The sequence below is a fragment of the Diuraphis noxia genome, unplaced genomic scaffold (genome assembly GCF_037042655.1).
Source record: "Diuraphis noxia isolate RWA-SAM2 unplaced genomic scaffold, SU_Dnox_SAM2 contig0002, whole genome shotgun sequence".
NCBI lineage: Eukaryota > Metazoa > Arthropoda > Insecta > Hemiptera > Aphididae > Diuraphis > Diuraphis noxia.
Window position 1 is genome coordinate 34,776,303 of NW_028301712.1, and position 21,057 is coordinate 34,797,359.

General features: G+C 27.9%; 1 protein-coding gene across 2 annotated transcripts; it reads left to right on the top strand.

The window, feature by feature from the left end:
• The first annotated feature begins 109 nt into the window (after positions 1-109).
• On the top strand, positions 110-20,982 carry DAT (Sodium-dependent dopamine transporter). Of its 2 annotated transcripts, none has more exons than XM_089220148.1 (13): positions 110-224; positions 3,161-3,402; positions 11,211-11,345; positions 11,427-11,581; positions 11,951-12,051; positions 12,109-12,247; positions 12,325-12,459; positions 14,169-14,272; positions 15,627-15,864; positions 16,103-16,331; positions 17,733-17,833; positions 18,075-18,242; positions 18,360-20,982. In XM_089220148.1, exons 2-13 carry the CDS (start codon positions 3,213-3,215, stop codon positions 18,489-18,491), a joined length of 1,827 nt encoding a protein of 608 aa, XP_089076274.1. In that variant the 5' UTR covers positions 110-224; positions 3,161-3,212; the 3' UTR covers positions 18,492-20,982. The 2 variants fall into 2 exon arrangements, with proteins under 2 accessions (XP_089076274.1, XP_089076275.1); XM_089220149.1 differs by lacking the exon at positions 110-224 and adding an exon at positions 4,799-4,867 and having other exon boundaries at positions 3,283-3,402.
• The last annotated feature ends 75 nt before the right edge of the window (positions 20,983-21,057 follow it).

Here is a 21,057-nt window from a genome sequence, read left to right on the forward strand (position 1 = left end):
AAAAAAACACCCCGCCAGTCTAAAATGTTAGCCAAAATACACGCAAGCGCTGCAGATGATATGGTTCCGATTGGTCGACGCGTTGTGAAAAAGCACGAAACCACCGACAATATTATTTTGTCAGATCGCGCGCCTTATTTAATCTTCACAAGCATACGACGTTCAATTTACGCGGGTGTGCTGATGCTTCGGGGCCGGGTATCCAACCAGCCGAAAGGCACCAGGTAAAATATTATACATTACGTCCGTTTAAATAAATTTAAATTTATTGGTACCGTATTTACTTATATTTGTACGTCTGTTGTCTATGCACTCATTATTCTAATGTAAATAACAATACAATTAATATTATGTGTTTGCATAATAATATTGTGAGACTGCCCGATGATTTGTTTTTAACTTTAAGGAAGCCAAGATTATTTATATTAACTTGTTAATGTATGATCAATTTGTATCAGTTTTATTAATCATATTAAAAGAAATTCTTGATGTTTAAGAATTAATAATCTGTTTTGTATGATGAAAAATAATTTTATCTGTTAACACAAAGTAAATTATAGGTATTTTTATAAATAGTATACAAAATTATTTTATAAAAATTAACTGGAGTTACATACTTAATAATATTCTAAATTTTGGTACCACTTCAAGCATGTCAATTATTAGTCCTTTATTTTTTAGATTTTCTAAGTAAATATAAGTATTTTTGGATCAACGTTGAACAAATAGTTTATATAATACATTTTTCAAAAATTAAAACTAAGATAAAAATAAATAATGGATTAAAAAATATGAATTAGCTGCTAGGTAATAGCCAATAAGTAGTGAGTATTGAAGGGATAAAATTCAGCCCACATAATTAATATCTAATGACACAGGCATTCTTGTCAAGTTTAATTTAATTTATTGAGGTTATATAAATTTTAGTATTTTATATGATACTGTTCTATTATGAAAAATGTGATTGATTTTATTGATTATTTATTTTATCCAAAATGTTGATATACCTACCTATATTAGACATTAGTCTTTTAATTTTTTTATTTAAAATAAACAATAATATTGAAGATATATACAAAATGTTAACCGCCATTTAGTGTATCGGAATATATTATTTTCAAACGATATTAAGTGGTATGTTCAGTGTTGTACCTCTGTCTTTTACAATTATTTTTTTGCATGTATACTTTTTTATTTAACCATGTTCTAATTGCACAGATACATTTAGAAGATCGATTAAAAATGATATCAAATTTAACATTATTGCCCTATTTAATTAAACTTGTATTATCCCTTGTTTATTTAACTACTATTCGATAACATTTCATGGTTGTTTAATTAAAATATTTATAAGTTTCAAAATAGGTAATTACTAATTACTAATTAGTCAGTCACGGAATATTACGTATATGTTCAACAATTAAACGAATAGGTATACGTGGATGAAGCGTATCTGTTAGATTATTTGTGTAATTCAATTATAAACGCCATAAATTGGTGTTCAAGGCATCGATATTGCTCATGTTTTCATTAACTTCGCTTGAAAATGATATAAATTGGCAAAATATAATGATATTTTTGATTAAATTAATATGAGATAATCAACTTCTTTACCCACGTGATGCAACATAATTTAAAATGTCTAATATAAACATTAAACATACAAACAAATAAAATCAGTTCTAAAATTTAAAAAAAAAATGCTTAGTAAATGTTACAACTAATTTATATAGTATTTTAAATATCAAATATAAAAATAAAATACGATTTGTTATTTATTGTATTGATTATTAAATATTTAAAAACTAGGTACCTACATCATAATTATAATATGAAACAGAACCGATTTTATTTATAATAATTGACTTTGATGACAATAAAATATTATGTAACTACTTTTAAAGAATGTTTGTTTCTTAAAATGGACAGGCAATTTTCATTTTTCACAATAATTGATCACATTATAATATGACGTTAAATATTAATTTTGCTATTTGTTTGTTAAATACATTTAATTTTAATATTTATAGGTTTACCATATTATAATTTTAGTTAGTTCGATGTAGGTATTGCCGTATTGGAAGTATCGTAATCTTAAACGTTACGTGTGCATCAGTGTATCAATAAGTAACATTATACAATTTTTGACAAAAGAATGCTTAACAATATTTTTCAATCTCAATAGTTCTACTACGGTATCGCGAACTTTGGATTTACTGAAGTAAGAATATTCTTCAGAAATCAGAAAAATACTTCTTTGTATACGCATTACATATTTTATATTCAGGTTTCTTGTATTATTTATTCAACAATATATATTTATATTATAATATGATACTTTAAAATTCGTCGATTCATTGATATGTAGTAGTAAGTAGTAAATAATATAATAATATATATGTTGTGCATTTCAGATGTGATCAATACTAATTTCACTATTTTTACATTCGATTAGCATGTTAATTTTTTTTTTGTGTGTCAATACAACGCCTTGATGAACCACTCGTTAATTGATTTCGTCCGACACTCTCATATAGTCTCATATCGCGCGTGTATATACCATAATACACCATATTATATTATTATAATATTTTTCTATTCAGTGTATTAGGTAATAGATAGGTATAATAAGTGTAGTTTAACGGCTACCACGTCAAACCAAATGAATGAAAAACGAACATAACATATAACGCTGAGCGCGCGTGTGTACAATAGGCTTTATGTTTTCCTACTTTGGAAACGGGCTTTGTTGTTTAATAATTGCTGGTTAATTAAATTGCAGTGAATACTGGCACTGGGTCCAGTATACCTACTCATAATATAATGTGTCGACGACAGTTCAATCACGCTGACGAATGACTATAAAGCTTTCATGTATCATCCCGCCGCATATTACTATAATATTAAATTGTTGCTGTAGTATACTACCCCTCTAGTCGTTGAAAAATAAAAACGAATTATTATATTATAATGTGTAATATATTATATCATTTACATTTTTCAATTATTGTGGTGCGTACCTTATTCGAGATTCGTTCGTCAGCGTAGAAAATAAAATTTCCAGCTTCCGGAGAATAATTTAAATACCTATTCGCGTTCGTAGTTTGTAATTTCGTCTGAGACACGATAATAATGATATATAAAAAATTATATTGTGCAGGAAAGTGGGTGGATAGTTCGGAGACGCATTTTGGGGGGGGCGATCGCGTGACATGGCCACGGACGACGAGGACGGCGGTGCTGAAGCCAACACGCCGCCAGCGGTTCCGCTGGAGCGGCGTAGGCGACCTGGCAGGGAACAGTGGTCAAACAAAACGGATTTCCTAATGTCCGTCATAGGATTCGCCGTGGACTTGGCCAACGTTTGGCGATTTCCATACCTGTGCTATAAGAATGGCGGAGGTGAGCTTTGAAATAAACAAGCGTAATGCTTATATATTATTATATATATACCTACATATTATTATTATATATACTTTTGTGTCTGGCTAAATATCTATGAGCGTCTTTATACTTTAAATTATGATACATGATATCAGGCCCATCACATCATATTTTTGGCCTGGTACTGAACTAAATCCGGGCTCCTCTTAAATAACAATTAAGTTTGGAAATTTTTCTAATATATAGGGTGTCCCGCGGAGATCTGACATTCTGCCATTATTCTGGCAAATTAAATAACTTTTGTTCTAATCAATATTTTTAAAAAAATTTGAAGTTTTTTATTTTCAGTATTATAAAATAAAAAATAAAAATATGGTGCAAGTGTCTATGCATTGTATTAAAAAAAAAAATTTTAAAATATTAATATAACAAAATTTATTTTATTCGTCAAAATGTCAGATCTCCGTGGGACATGTACGAGTATATTGAAATAATTATTTGCATGAACTTCCGAGCCCCACGAAAGTTTGAGCCCCAATACCATGGGTCCTTCTGAATTTCCACCCACTCCCATTGTGGAGGCCCTGCATGATATTGTATCATATACTACTGAGGTAAATACGGGTAAACACTAGTCATCTACATACTACTACATACTACATACATGTAAACTTACTAGAAGGATTATAATCATCAAATAGTAGTATAGTACATATTTTGCATTAGTACGATAGATATTATGTTTTGAAATGATTCAACTATATTTTTATTCGAATAATAAAATTATGAAAAAATAATTATCGAATTGTTTACTCAAATAAAATAACTGGAAATTATTGAATAACTATTTTTGAAATTTAGCCAAAAATTATTATTCAAATAATTTTCTATTCAAATAATTATCTAGGTACGATTTTGCACGACTCTGTTATCTAGCTAATATATATTCTGTTGGCGAGGAACAGGATGGCCTCTAATCCTATTAAAAACGTCTAAATATTTATTTGTTATTACATTTTTTCTGGGTGGGAGGAGTATGGCACTAATTATTAAATTTTAGAATTATAAAACATGTTTAAAAATTTAAGTAGTACACATTTCTTTTCAAATGTAAAGTAATTATCAAAATTGATTTGTTAGTTAAAATAAAATAAATAGCTTAGCACCAGAAATTAGAACTAAATTGAATACCTAACCATAGTCTAACTCATGATGTGGATAATCATAAGGTTGCATTATAAAATCTAAACACCTTTCTTTTATAGAAACAAATGAATTAATATATTTTTCAATAGGTATTTATTTCAATGTCACCATATATAATAGTTAATAATGCAATATTGTTGAACCAATTTAATAATTTGATCATTATTCTCTGATACGATTTCACAATTTATGTTTTTTTACGCTTCAGATCATGTTCAATGTTCATACTATAAAAATGCTTGATGCTCATATAGAACACGTTGTAATATTTTAAATGGTGAGTGATGTGATGATGATATAATATAGAGTACGGATAAAAATAACTTAAGCTTAAGCAGGAAATAATAATTATTGCCCAAATTCAATTAAATATATGATATTTTAATTATATTATGGGTCTATTGTGTATTCCTTACCTATATTATTCTACCTCCATAATTTCAGTGTTATTCCTAGATTTTAATTCCAAAAATTGTTTTTTTTTGTTAATACGTTTATTGTAAATGAAATGAGAAAGAAAAACTAGAAACTTTTTTCTTAAGTATAAGTTTGATTTCTATATGAAACAATTTAATATGCTAAAACAATTTGGACACTAATTATAATTTGAGTTTATTAAAATATGCCATGGGTAATCATATCAATATTTTCTATGGTGAAATGAAAAAACATAAAAGCATTGTCACCTTCGTATAATAATTAAAATTATCTTTTATTTCTAAATTATTCTTGAATTTTAATAAAAATGTATTATTTAGTGATGTCTGATGAAATTACTTTTTTTTGAAAGGATAACTCAACAGAGATTGTACTTTTTGAAGCCTATAAGGAATTTACATTTAGTCTTTGTATTTTATAGAGTAAGTTATTTTCAAAATGTACTTATATAAAATCAAGTTTTATAGACAGCTATTATGAAAAGTTCAACTCTCGTTTCAACAAATGATTAATTTATCAACCTGCAGATTCTATATGAATATGAAACATAATTTTTCTTGTTAAAATGGAATAATAAAAATTGAACGGAAACCCTTACTTTTGTGGCCTGGGTGAAAAAGAGGAATTCATTATTGTAAGCTTCTTTCCAAGAATCTTGCAATGGTTAAGCATAAAATACTCAGAGAAGGGGAAGTAAAATCTGAACCGTTTAAAATGTAATACAAAATAAAAAGAAGAAAGAATATCAGAAGGGCGAGTGCACCGGAACTGATGACAATTTTCTCTCTCGATCGCCTTCTCGACATGCATTTCATTGACGGACGCATTTCAGTAAAAAGATTTTAAAATGTTAAAATGTATTTACACCTCTTTCATTATTATTATTTATCAAGATGAACATTTTTATGTGATTGAGTGTTTTCAAATAAAAAACCATTACCTTTTAGTTGTACAAATAAGAGCAAAGTAATTTGTTTCATTAGCGAACTTATTCATTTATGAAATTTGAAAAATTAGGAATATGCTATATTTTTATTTTTATTGATTTAGTTTAATTTTTATTGTTGAAACTAGGAAACCTATACTATACATATCAAACTGTCGATGAATTTTATTATAAAAGTGAAATTGTAATTTTTGAGAATTAAAAATATTTTATATTTAAGAAGTTAACTAATCTTTTAAAACTGTATAGTGAGCCGTTACTCGTTAGTAATTAAAGATTTAAATAAGAATTTTAAATTTTCATTAGTTGTATATTATGTTTAGGTGTACCTACATCATGATTTTTGAAAATGAAAGTGGTTAATTATCTTTTTGAGACAAATATATGATTTATTACTTATTTGTTTTTATACACCCTAATCAACATCAGTGTACATAATTTTCCAATTAATCTGTCCACACAGAGACACTCTATCATAATTATTATTAAAACTGAAAACAATTTATTGGTTGATGCGAGTAATAGGTTTAACAATCATTCTTTCTCCATTAAAAAAATAAAAAATAAAAAATATCAAGCTGATTATGGCATTGTATAAACATACAATACCTATTACGTGTATTTATTTGTCAAGTGTAATATCTAATACCTATACTATGCGTATTCAAAGAAGACACCTTTACATTTACATGCTGTTTTATTGACAACATTTCAATTATTTTTTTATTCAAAATTAGATTGACGTTTTACTAATAAAACCTACCAAAGCGCTTGTACTCATCACGTGCGTCATCACTCATCGTCGTATATACCTACCGTTTTGGTTTTATTCATATCGAATAAAAAAATCATCTAATTCGTTTATATTGTTACATGAAACATTGTATCAACGCGTATTCGATTTAATTGTGTACGTGTGTAGTTGCAGATTTTTTTAAATATTATACTCATTTTAGTAATTATGAGGTTTGTTTGCTAAATTCATTCGTCATCGTACTTATGATTCGTATATTCATTATCTATATAAATGTGTGTTATGTAAATTGTAATATTTTTTATTTATTGTTTTTCCACCCAACGTTATATTATATTTTGTACATTTGCGCGTTTTCAAGATAATCGTTTTTACTACAAAATAATATATATAATATATATAATAGGATGTATTCACAGCTTATTGTGTACAGTTTTGCTAGTTTATAACGTTATGTATTGCCTAAGAGATAAAATATAATATATGTATAAAATGTATATGGGTATTTCTGGATTAAATTCTAATCATCAACACATTGTCACAATATACGTATACATGTTCTCAATTTATTTTCGATATACCTAATGCGTATTATATTACCGAGTCCGATTTACTTTCTGATGAATACTACAAGTCTACAACTCGTATAATGTAATTTTATAATATAGCTTAGGTTGGAACATTTAATGAAACATTACAATTAGGTAGGTATTATTATTACAATTAAAACATTAAAAAACATTATTACATCAGAATTTTACCAATTTCTGTGGAAATAATATTATTACAGGGGGGGGGGGCAAGACGGGAAACTGGGGATGCCCATGTTATAGGTAATTAGACATTAGTGTCATTAATATTATTTTTCAATTGACTGGAAATAGCTAAGTGATTACAATGGATTATTTATCTAGTTTCAATAGAAAATTAACTAGTAATAAGTTTAAAAGTTTGAAAAATAATTAACTTTTGAACTTAGCTTTAACTTGTAAACGAATGCCTATATTTGATAAAAGCTAGCTTATATAATATGTATATGTTATAGATAGGCACTAGTTTTTTCACTGCAGTTGAAGGGCACAGACCGCCGTAACGAGAGCATTATTACTCAGCACATTTTAATTTTTCAAACGAATTTACGTAATTAGCTGTCACATCATTTTTATTTCCTCTCGCAAAAATAGCTAATACAACCCGCGAGTAGCGAGCATAAAGTGGGTAAGTATACCAGGGTACCTATTTTAGAAACAATAGGCGCCCTGAGTAATACATGTGACAAAAGTGATTTATGAACAGCGTGGTACATGACATATCCATAATGTGCTTGTCAGACCATGACTTTTGGTACACTTTATGCATTTCACTTGCACTAGAATTACGAAAAGATACAGGGTATGGGATTTTATTACACGGTGTAGGGTCGCAGGGGACACTCTCAGGAAAATAATAATAAAGCATAACCATCATTGGTATTTTTAATCATAAGCACCCGGTCACGATGTAAGTACCCACGTGTGGACGTGTTGTATTCGTTTTATTTATTGTGTTATACTATGCACCGAACGCGGTAGGTGGTGAATCATACAAAGGCCCGCGATAAACAATAACCCGGCGAAATCGTAATGTTTTCTGGTTATATTCTTTCGGAAAATCGAAGAAAATGATTGGTGATAGAGTAAATGGAAATTATATGCAAAAATCTTGCAGCCAGTGATTCGTATACAGATCAGTATAGTGGTTCGTATATAGCTGATCAAAGGGGACTTCCTACGGGAAATGAGAAAATTTTGTTACCGGCAGGAAATAATGTTCGAACACACGGAAATGGTTCATTACTGCAGATAAAACGCACAGTCTATACGTATATATTATACACCTTTAAGCATATCGAGAATCAAAAGGTGTAAACGTAAATAACTGTCTTCAGATTATACAGCACACTCTTGGTAAGCTTTTACGGCGATACACATAATGTCTGCAGTAAGAGTTTAAAAATTTAAAATTGTCCTTAGACTATAAAACGGTAAATTAAAACTTTTAAAACACATTTAACATTTTACATTGGTAATATATAAGTACCAATATTTTTTACATAACCGCATTCATAATATGTTGAAATTGCGTGTTTACGTTTTTTATATGATTATAATTTATAATTACGAGAAAATTTAAACATTTTTTAACTCAAAAATATGTTTAAATTATGTATGTATAATGGATGAATTACAAGTGAATCGAGATTAAATAAATGTAAGCAAATAAAAAAATATTATTAGATCACTGCAATTCTGCTCGATACAAATGCATATTTTGCTCTTTGTTTACAAGTTATAATGCATATTTCAATGCATGCAGACGTGCCTTTTAGTATATCCACTCTTTGGTAACACAGTAGCAAACGTAACTGTTTTAAAGCGATTACCATAATATAGAATTATTGAACTCAATATTTTTTAATTTATTGACTTGATTTGAAAATAAAATACATTTTGAGTAAAATGTTAAGAACTTTAGATTTAAAGTTACAAGTTATCGAAATAATGCGTTCATATGTCAATATTCAGCTAAAATACGATATTATAAATAAAACCCCGAGTTTGATATCCGTCTCGTTCTTCTTGGTCTTCTTGGTAGGAAATGAAAAATAATCGATTGAACAATGATTATTATCCGTACCGATATTCTGCACATAAGTGATTCCATTGACTTTCTTACATCATATGTAGGTACAAGGTAAAAGGTACTTTCAATATTATGATAAACCTCTTACCAGCGTGGGGAATTATTGTATTTAAGAGATGAAATTCCTGCAGCAGATAATGCTTCTTTGTGAAACGTAAATAGTCTCGGAAAATTAATATGTACACATCTTTACTATAATCCACAAACACATTTACTACAACATTATATTTTTATTAAATTTGTTGTGATTTAATTATTACGGAAAACCACTGTACTATATTTTTATTCCTCAATCGTTACAGCGAGTATTCAAACAATAAAATCGTTATTAGTAAAATATTCAAACTATTGTGACTTGTGACAAAATAACAATTACTTTTTATATTGATAAGTCGGGAGGGGGGAGATTCAGAATTTTATTTTAAGTTTATAACATCGAAGATCTGGGAGCAATAACAAGATGTCTCCATGTATTTTGGTCAAAATTAGTTTTCGACTGAACATTTAAGAAAAAAAAAACTAATAATATTATATGGGCTAACGTACCATCTCCTCGACACACGTTTTTAGGTATTTTCTATTTTCAATGATTTGTCGTTGAATTCAAATTTAATTCATTACAGTGACTTACTCATGGACGATCTACATGTGGCATCAACTTTACAGTAAAGCAACTTATCTGATTTTATATTTAATACATGACTTAATTTTATATAATCTATATATTAAATTCAGTTAGTTAATTGATTCGACATACTTTACTAGGTACTAAACCGGATGATGATATTATTATAGCGTTTATAGTTATTATTTTATTAGTCATTACCTACTTTTAATGCAATATTCACATGCACTTAGTCATCTTTCATTTATCATTACTGATTTAACCTTAATTATTGCGAAGTTTCCTTTACTTCTATCACTCGTTTTACACCTAAAATGTCTTTAATAATAATGTATGATGTACTTTATTGAATTTCAAACCACTTTGTCATATACTTTGTCCTTTATCAAAGGGCTTTTATATTATGGATTTAGTAAGGTATACAAATTAAATTATTTTTGGTGCATGTAATTTTATCTCATTTATTTTTCTGCGAGTAGGTATTGCAAACGGACAAGACTAAAGACTAATTATCATTACAAAATATATATAATAATACAATACAATTTATAGGTACAGATAAAACCTGAAATATATTGTTGAAAATGAGTGTTAATATTAAAAAAAATTCAATCTCATATTTATTAACTTCATCTTTTTAAATATAATTCTTTTTATGTTATTTATTTATGAAATAATTTTTTGTCTACCTATTTGATACTATTATTATAGATGGCATGGTCTTATTCATAATCGCAATAATAGTTACGAGTGTTACGACTCACTGCATGTGATGATACAATATTATAAATCATTTCTATTTACTTAAATTAAACTTGTTATGTAGGTACCTGTTTTAAAATTTGATTGAGAATAATAATTCATAATATTGAAAGACATTGAGATAACGAGAAACTACTGACATTTTTTTATTGAAATTCAAATATATGACATGTATACTAATATTATTATGAACTATATAATTAGAGTATTTATTCATTAATTATAATAGGTACTTTATTCATTTTAAACCTTTTAGATTTTTTATAAACATTGAACAAACATGTTTACCTTTAATATGTATTATATGTATCTAGTAATATTTCTTATTTTTTAAACGCTTGCAAGTAAAAATAAATAAAATGAAAACACTCAAGTTTTTTTATCGTTTTTAATATTCATGTTTTTTTTTCAAGGGGCGTTTTTAATACCTTATTGTACTATGTTGTTGGTTGGTGGAATTCCTTTGTTCTATATGGAATTGGCCCTCGGGCAATTTTATCAAACTGGAGCAATAACATGCTGGGGTAGGCTAGTCCCACTGTTCAAAGGTAAGTTATCATATTTTTTACAGTTTATTGAACGTCAAGACTTATTCTCAATAATCCAAATTTAATGTATGAATAATTTAGGCATTGGTTACTCGGTAGTTTTGATTGCGTTTTATGTGGACTTCTATTACAACGTAATCATAGCATGGGCATTACGATTTTTTTTGGCTTCATTTACGAATATTTTACCTTGGACCACCTGTGACAACGACTGGAATACAGACTTCTGCCAACCGGTAAATTGTGTTTTTTTCTAAATCTATAGGTATACGACATACGTATTACGTATACCGTGTACCTACTTAAAATCTCTTTCTGTTTTTTCTACTTCTGTTTAAAAATATTTAGTTAATTGTTTCCAAATTTTATTGAAGACATCTGTTTAATTTACTTACAACTATTTCACTAGGCTTGTTAAATTATGATTATAAAATATAGAGATAAAAACAAAAATATAGTTTTATTATCAAAGATATATATTAGGTACCTATTGTAATTGTTATTGTTATTATTATTATTTATTAATGTAGTTTATAATTGTTAAAAATTTGATTTTTTGACTAACGCATTTATATGAATTGTTAATATATATATATATATATTAGTTAACTATATGGTCAAATGATTCAAGCTTGAACTCAATAGACAATGTTACAGTATTAGCAAATGATTCCCGCTTAGCATCTGCTTCTTCGGAGTACTGGTTGTAAGTGCCTAATTTATTTAAAATTAATATACAGAATAAAAATGGTTTATTTTTCAGACGTAGAGTACTTGAATTAAACCACAGTGAAGGTATTCACGATTTAGGATATATTAAATGGGATATGGCAGGATGTTTGTTTTTGGTTTACCTTATATGCTACTTCAGTTTATGGAAAGGAATATCTACTTCAGGAAAAGTTGGACATTTTGCTTATTTTTATTTTGTATACATAGGTACAGTCTAATAATTCATAAAACATTATTTTTACCATAGGTCGTTTGGTTTACTGCATTGTTTCCATACGTAGTATTAATTTTCTTACTCATCAGAGGAATCACTTTACCTGGTTCGGCACAAGGCGTTCGTTATTACTTGTATCCAAACTTTTCTATGATAGCTAAACCAGAGGTAAGATTATTTAATTATTCTAAATCTAAAATATAAAGTGTCTACAAATGGTCTATAAAAACAAAGGTTTAGAAGAGTTGGCGACCATGATATCAAATTACATTAAAAATACAAGTATAGCTCTGTACTGTCACACAAATAAAGGATACTCGTTTAATTAACAGTTTTGGAATAGCTTAGTATTTTGAAAATAACATGCTCTTTAAGTGAACTTGAAGATTGCAAAAATCATAGTTTTAATAAATTCAAAATAAATTAAAAGATAAAAGGGGTGCGTTATAATAAATCAACATTTATTCTAGATTCCGGTTAGGTATACCTATAACGCATTTGACAATAAACTAACAACTAAATATTAGAAAAGTTACTATAAATACTATTAATATAATTATAAGTATCCGTGTTTAGCTATTTATAATTATTCTGCTAATCTGCTTATTAGACTTTTACTTTTTAATTGTACCTATACATTAGTATATTGTACTTATAATCTATTTTGCTGGACTTCATATATTAACAGTTGAACCTATTTAAATACTGAATATGTAGTTAATCTAATTCCATCAACATGTATTATTAGTTGATTCGCGTTTGAAAAAAATAAAAACAATTTCACATCAAAAACTTCCACATGACACATATACACTAATAATATTATATTCACCGCATATTTTTATGATTGAAATTATACAGCTGTTTACGTATTCTGCTAACATTGCTACGGATAAAGTAGTGTCCATTATGAACACTCCCATTGAGGAAATGGAATTGTCGTGTCAAAATGAGATTTCATTTTCTTGCTGAATCCTATATATTGACCACTATAAGCCTATGTATGTACAATGTACAATATATACATGCTTTATACGTACACTTAACCTTCGACAATTTGAAATGCGTACCTTACTTATATTAATACTTACTGAATTTTATTATGAACCACTGACATCAAAATAAATCAAACACTATAATGTATGTAGTCATATACACATCACACACACGCCCACTCACGTACCAAATATATCACGATATTATATTATATTATATAAATAGGCGTATTATGAATAATATAAAATATAACACCGTAGGTATGTGCCGCATATAAGTAAATATATATTATATAAAATATTTAGCCGACTAAAAAAAATGTAAATGTAATAACTAATAAGGACTTTCAACATTCGTATTTTAGACAAGAACTAACATTTTACTTAAAAAATGTATATATTCGAATAATTCATTCGTTGATTACATTTTAGTATTTAGATTTTAAAAATTGAAAAATTATACATGTACCTACCTACAATTATAATGGCGAAATGCATGGATTGTATGAAATGAGAGATTTATTTTATGGATATTTCTGAAAATTATTGTTTTCTTTGTAAGATTAAAAAGTGGTCATATCTATGATAATTTATAACAATACACTGGGTTCAAGCTAATGTTGTATTTTATTTTATGTGGGTAAAAAGGTGACCAAAATAATTTAATTGTTTCTTAGTTTCGTTGAAAACTTGTATTACAATTGTAGGCTTTTTAAATTGTATATTTAAGTTTGGTTTTAAAAGTTATTATATTTTTTTGTTATGATAAAAATGTTTATATTTTAATTTTACTTACATTTGATTCAATTCTATCATTTTAATTTGTCATTGACAATGTGGATCACATTTTTTTTTGTCTTTAATAGCATTAATTTGTGTTAGGTTTGGGTTGATGCGGCTACACAAGTATTTTTTTCACTAGGTCCTGGATTTGGAGTGTTATTAGCATATGCTTCGTATAACAAATATCATAACAATGTTTTGAGGTAAGTGTTACTTATTTTGATTTTTATAAACACTAAAATACATAATATTTTAAAAGTTATTTTCCAATATTTAATTATTTGAATGTCCACTGTCCATCATTAATTGTTAAATATCAGACGTTTGACGGTAATATAACCTATTCAAATCAATATAATAATTTAATAAATTAAAAAAATTTTAAAACTTTTAGCATAAAAAAAAATTAACCTATACCCACAAATTATGTTATAATTATGTAACAGTAGATAGGTGCCATATTTTTAAAATATACTAATTACGATCCATAAAACTAAAATATAATGATAAGATCAATTTAGGTATATTTATAGATATATAAGATATAACTATAGTCTATAAACCTGTTATAATCTACATTATTGTTTTTTTAATTAGCTACAAGTTTTTTGATTTTAGATTGTAATTTAGTGTGACTTTAAAATTTTAGATGTACCTATCAATATTAACTCTATCTATATTAGTAATTTGTTCAATATGAGTTTATAACTATATTAACATTTTAAATTACATTTATAATATTTCATAAAATCTTCACAAATCATAATATTCTATGTGTGCAACTATATTACTAATCAATGCACGTGTTTTTATTAATCCATTTAAAGTGTAAGACGCCATTCACTAATTATAAGTCTTATACAGCCTTTCGTATCGTGATTTTGCTGTATGCCTGTGTTGAGTAGGTAACCTACTGTATATGGTGTACTTTCGAAAAAATTAATATAATATTGATCTTTATAATTTATTGTATAAGTACATAATATATTATAGGTAATTGGGATCGTCAGCGGCGATAGACCACGATTAAGAGCCACGAACCGCACAAGATAATGAAAAATATATAATATCCAAGATCGGGGAAAAAAGAGTTTTTTTTTTTTATTGAGAACAATTATTGTAAATAAGATAATATATATATCATCAAATGTAATAAAATGAGAGAATGCAAAATATGCAAAAAAATATAATAACGTACAATAATTATATATCTTATTAAATTGTGTGTTAGGTAATTTTGTCTTTACTTATTAAATATTATTAAATTAGTAAAAATGTTTTGCGCCTTACGATAAGACGGAAACCGAGATTTGGCTAATCCCTATTACTAATTATATATATTATTATATGTCAACGAGGGGGGGGGGGGTTATAAACTCCCCTCGAAATCATGTTTTTTGCTTTGTTTTTTTCGCCTAGCATATTATTATCTCTTATGTATTTATATATTCAAACAATGTAACACCCCTCCCGCTGAAATTATTTTCTAGTTGTGTCACTGATGTCCACTTTCAATGAATATTACTATACGTGTGTTTAATATATATGATTATTTAGAGATGCATACTTGGCGATTATGTGCAATTCGATCACGAGCTTTTTATCCGGTTTCGTTATTTTCACTGTCTTGGGTTATATGTCTCATGTTTCTGGTCGACAAATTCAACATGTGGCAACCGAAGGACCGGGTTTAGTGTTTATCGTTTATCCTGCAGCCATAGCAGCCATGCCAGGATCAGTGTTTTGGGCTTTGATATTCTTCATGATGCTGCTCAACTTAGGCCTTGACAGTTCGGTACGATAAAAAATTATAATAACTACAATTAATAGTAGATAAGTAATTACACGTTTTGTACATCATCTTCAATTATAGACTATAGTTAATTGTACTCGTCAAATCAGTTTGTTTAAGTATTAAAGATACTTATACAATATAATATATATATATATAATTATATTATAACAATTTACAGACTTTTATTATTTGTGTGTGTATTATTTAAGTATAATTATTATTATTATATTCGTTTCAGTTTGGAGGATCGGAAGCAATCATAACTGCGATGAGCGACGAATTTCCATTGATCAGACGTAATCGGGAAGTGTTTGTGGCGTTATTGTTTCTTCTTTATTTTGTGGTCGGTCTCGCATCATGCGCTCAAGGAGGATTTTACTTTTTTAATTTACTCGATCGTTACGCCGCCGGTTACTCGATGCTCATCGCCGTGTTGTTTGAAACTATAGCTGTATCGTGGATCTACGGTACGAATATATATTTTTGACAAAGCACAGTACCTGTAGGTTTAGTTCTCATTGTGTTTCAACCATAAAGTAAATATTATTACACGCTAATCGGCTAATGCACCAAAAAAAAATAAAAAAAAATAAGCTTATTTACGAAAAAAATTATTCGTATACCAGAATATAAAATATATAATGTTATTAGGTACCTAGTCTTTTGGATTTACTTCGATCGAAACATCGATAAATCGTCTCGTTGTTTGTTTTAACACTGTTAGGCGTTGCATAGTGGGTAGTTTTGCGAGTTACACAATAGAGGGATAAGTACAGATGAACAGTTTTCCAATTAGATTACATCTTATTGAGAGGTGAATTAACGGAACTATACTCAAGTACAATAGTAATATTTAGCTGGGCTCACTGCATTTTTTGTATCGTTATCATTTTAAAATAATGAAATACAGATATACAGTCAATTATTATCATATTATATGAAAAATAGAAAATATTAAACGTTAAAATTAATAATAGTTATAAAATATCTTAACGGAAAACATTTATCAATAAGGTTTCAATATCATATAGGTTTAGGTACAAGTGTATATTTTTATATAACAGAGTCAATTTAAATACTTTTGACTTCTGAGTTCTATAAAATTATATTCGAAATTGATTTCCTCATAAGTTTCGATAAAAAAAATATGAATTTTTTTAAACTAGATATTACATTCAGTTTTAAAAACATAATTGTAGTGACTCATACACAAAGATTCGTGGCCTATAGGTTGAGAAAGCTGATAATTGATTTTTTTTTTGTTAACAGCCAAAGGGCTGATTGGCAACATTCCTCCATTCTTCACGCTTCTCCGCTTTACGCTTTAATTCATAATATGTTTCACACCCTATACCCTTAACTATTTGGCTTATGTATTCGAGTGGAAGCCTTCCTCGACTATTCTTTCCTTTTGTAGATTTTTCTATTATATCCTACCTAGTAGACTGTTATGTCGTAGTGTATGTCCAATTAGCTTAGCTCTTCTTATTTTCAAAGCTTTTATGAAACTTCTTTCCTCTCCTACTCTTCGAAAAACTTCTTCATTTGTTATACGATCCATCTGACTTATTTTGAGAATTCGCCTATAGCAACACACTCCGAATGCAAGTATTTTCTTTTCTTCAGCCTCTTTTAATTGTTAATTTATTACAATATATTATACTGTTGTTTAAACCCTATGCATAAAACTAATAGATAAAGTATACTATTTAATACGTATGCATCATAGAGTATAACAAACATTTTAACGCCTTATAATAATTGTATGGTTGTACATAAAACAATAATATGTTGTGTTTTAATGGTGAAAGTTTAACAAAAATCTACAAGTTTCAATTATAAATTTGTTTTGAAATTGTAATCTAAAGGAGTCGATAGATTTTGTGATGACATCAAAGACATGATGGGCCATCATCCTGGTGTTTACTGGAGATTTTGTTGGCGTTTTGCTGCTCCTCTGTTCTTAGTCGTAAGTAAAGTAAAACATTGTCGGGTTGCATAAACATTAAACAATCACTAAACATTTAACGAATCTATAGTGAGCTAAATTGCCCTTAATTCATGATCTAGTGGCCAGTGATCGGTCCATTCAATTTTATAGTGAACCATAAAATGAATCAATTTTAATGCAACCCGGCATAATAATCATTTCGTTGGTGTGCAATTGAAAACAAAATACGAATTCTTTGTTTAAACTGTTTTCGCAATAGTTCATTATAGTATACGGTCTGTTGGGATACGAACCCTTGACTTACGAAGGTTACGTGTATCCGGCTTGGGCAAATGTGCTCGGTTGGATAATCGCTGGCAGCAGTGTCGCAATGATTCCAGCTGTGGCACTTTATCAATATTTCAACACCTCGGGAACGCATTTACAGGTAATTTTGTCAAATAGGTATAATATCAGTGCCACTGTTGCCATAAGTACCCACACGCACTTACCTATATTATATGTAAATTGAACATTAACGTTGAAACTAATCATTTGTGTACAGAGATTAAAAATTCTCACTACACCTTGGCGGGACGAACACGACGACGATCCGATTTCTATAAACGGGCTGCACATACTCTCTGATCCAGCACAAGTGAGATTGACCAGTCCCATCGCATCCGTAGACGTTTGAGATCCAATAGAAATGTCAAAATAGTATTAAGCTCGCTGAATTCCAATGGTCTATTAACCTCTAGCGAGTAAACAGCTGATATCGACTGTCGTCTATAAACAATAGTATTTACATTAGCTATATTAATTCTAATGATTGCATCCTCCATTTTAATTCGCCTAATTAAACGAGTTCTGAACTCTAAAAGTGTTTGTGTGTGAAAATCAAACGGTCATTTAGAAATTTTGCTTAATTGGTTATAAAATAGTTGTAGGTAACTATCGTAATGATAGATTATAGGTACATAGAGTAGATAATTAAAAATTGTATAATACAATAATTTTATTATAATATTACTTAATCTTTTTTAAATTTTAAACGTAGAAATATTTAAACCACGTTGCAAAGTCGATAATTTAACTGAACTTGTTTCGTCAATGACAACGACTACTTATAAAATTTCGATGATCTCAGCCTCGAATAAAATAATTATTACAAATCTTCATTTACTTGTTTCATGATAATAAATAACAATCAAAAGTATTGTAAGTTTTGGGTTTGAAAGCAGTACATAATGTTAAAAATTAAATATGTATGATAATCTGCAGAATCACCATAATCTACGGTGTGATAAGATTCTAACGTTATGTACACTATATTTGGGTGCATAATATTTAATTAATTTTTCTTTGCATTAATTATAAATAGAATAGTATTATACAACATATTTAATTAGTGGCTATTTTTTGGGGAGTTAAAGTCTTACAATAGTAATATATCTGTAATTTAATGAACAGTTAAATTGTGTTATATCTATCTATATTATATTAGGTACCTAGTTTGGTAGTTTGTTTTATTTTGATAAAATTTAAAATACCTAAATAATTCCAATGAAAACTATATTAAATGTGGCATATTATAACATTAATACATTTTAGTATAATAGTTCTATAAATATTGCGTATATAAAAAATAATTGAGATCTAAAATGTTTGAATTTTGGTAAAAAAATTACAAATGAAAAAAAAAGAAAACAATAATAATAATAATAATAATTTTTTGCAGAAAACGTTTGCTAACATAGTTAAAATATCTTTAATCGTGTTTTTTTAATGAATATAGTATATTTGTAGATTCCACGATGGGAGTTTTACAATAGAGACTAAACGCTTTTTGATAACTAATATAATAATTAGATTAGATTAGACTAGTTATTGTACGTACCTCAGCTTGTAATTTAAATATTATAATCTTACCTAATTTCCAAACTTAGTTTTTATAGAAAATATGTGTACTGTGTAGGTACAATAAAAATGTAGTCGTGTTTGAAAATAACTTTTTATCTAAGTTTTTTTTAGTTTTAGACTAATAATATAACAATATTTTATATTCCAATTACGAAGTTACTTTACGAGTAGTACGCTGTAAAAGTACAATACTAATTAATAATTAGTGATTTTATCGATAATAGACTAGTTTCCCATTCAACACGTTAGCTTAAGTACCCAATACCTAAACACAACACATATTATATACCAGTATACCACTATTCGAGTCATTCTTAAATGTACTTCTTTCACTCCTTCAAAAGTTGTACATGATTAGTCTCAAGTTTTGTAGTTATAAACGTAATTTAATACGTACTCGAATGAAAATCGAATTGGTTGAAATCGGGTCCAAATAATTCGTTTTTATCGGATTTTATAAAAATACACCTACTGAAATAATCATAGTTGTTCTGGTTTGTGTAAGTAGATAATAATTTTATTAATTTAATATTTAAAATGTTGAGCACTATTGAGTCTTGACTTACAAGTGTAAGGTACCCTGGGGCGTATACAAGGGGGACGTGGGTGTCATGTCCCCCTACAGGCCATTTTAAAATTTTTATAAAATATTCGTCTTAGAAAGTGTTTTTAGTAGTCTCAAGGCGTTTCAAAAAAACATATACAAAAATAAATGTGTGAACTTTTAAATTTATCAGCTCCAACAGATGGCACATTATTACGCTAATGAGTAATTAATAATCATACAATAATACATTTCCCTACTTCCGATAAGTTTTAAGAAATAATAATAGCCAATAGATTATAAGTATAAAGCACGCCGCACGGATCGGTTTTATACTAAAATATTACCTATAAATTTTCTATTATCATGGACAATCTTATCAAATACACATTTTGATTAGTGCTGAAGAAGCAATCAATGAAGAAACTAAAAAAAAATTTGAATTTTATAGGTTGGTACTTTAATGGTTTAATTCGGGGAAGTGAATTTCAATTTTTTGAAAAGTAAAGAAAGGCTAAAAAAAATTGTCAATAGGCAAATACTATAGACTAATACTATTGAGTATTCGAGTTATTACGACAAAACATTTTTCTCTCTGCCTTTAAAAATTAGAATTTTTATTTTCCGTGTAATAATCTAATATATTACGAATATTGTTCACCTAATAAATTACAATATGAAGTTTATTCTTAAACTATAAAATAAAATATTATATTCCCGACATTTTGCTATTTATTATTTTAATGTGTACATTCCTAGGTTTCACTTATGGTTTTGCACAAATGTGATTCGAAAT

What these genes read in the sequence shown, in the direction of transcription:
- DAT (XM_089220148.1), top strand. Translation starts at nt 3,213, where the DNA reads ATGGCCACGGACGACGAGGACGGCGGTGCTGAAGCCAACACGCCGCCA. An exon ending in TATCATAACAATGTTTTGAG is followed by an intron (nt 14,273 to 15,626) that starts GTAAGTGTTACT and finishes ATGATTATTTAG; the next exon opens with AGATGCATACTTGGCGATTA. An exon ending in CTGCTCCTCTGTTCTTAGTC is followed by an intron (nt 17,834 to 18,074) that starts GTAAGTAAAGTA and finishes TTTTCGCAATAG; the next exon opens with TTCATTATAGTATACGGTCT.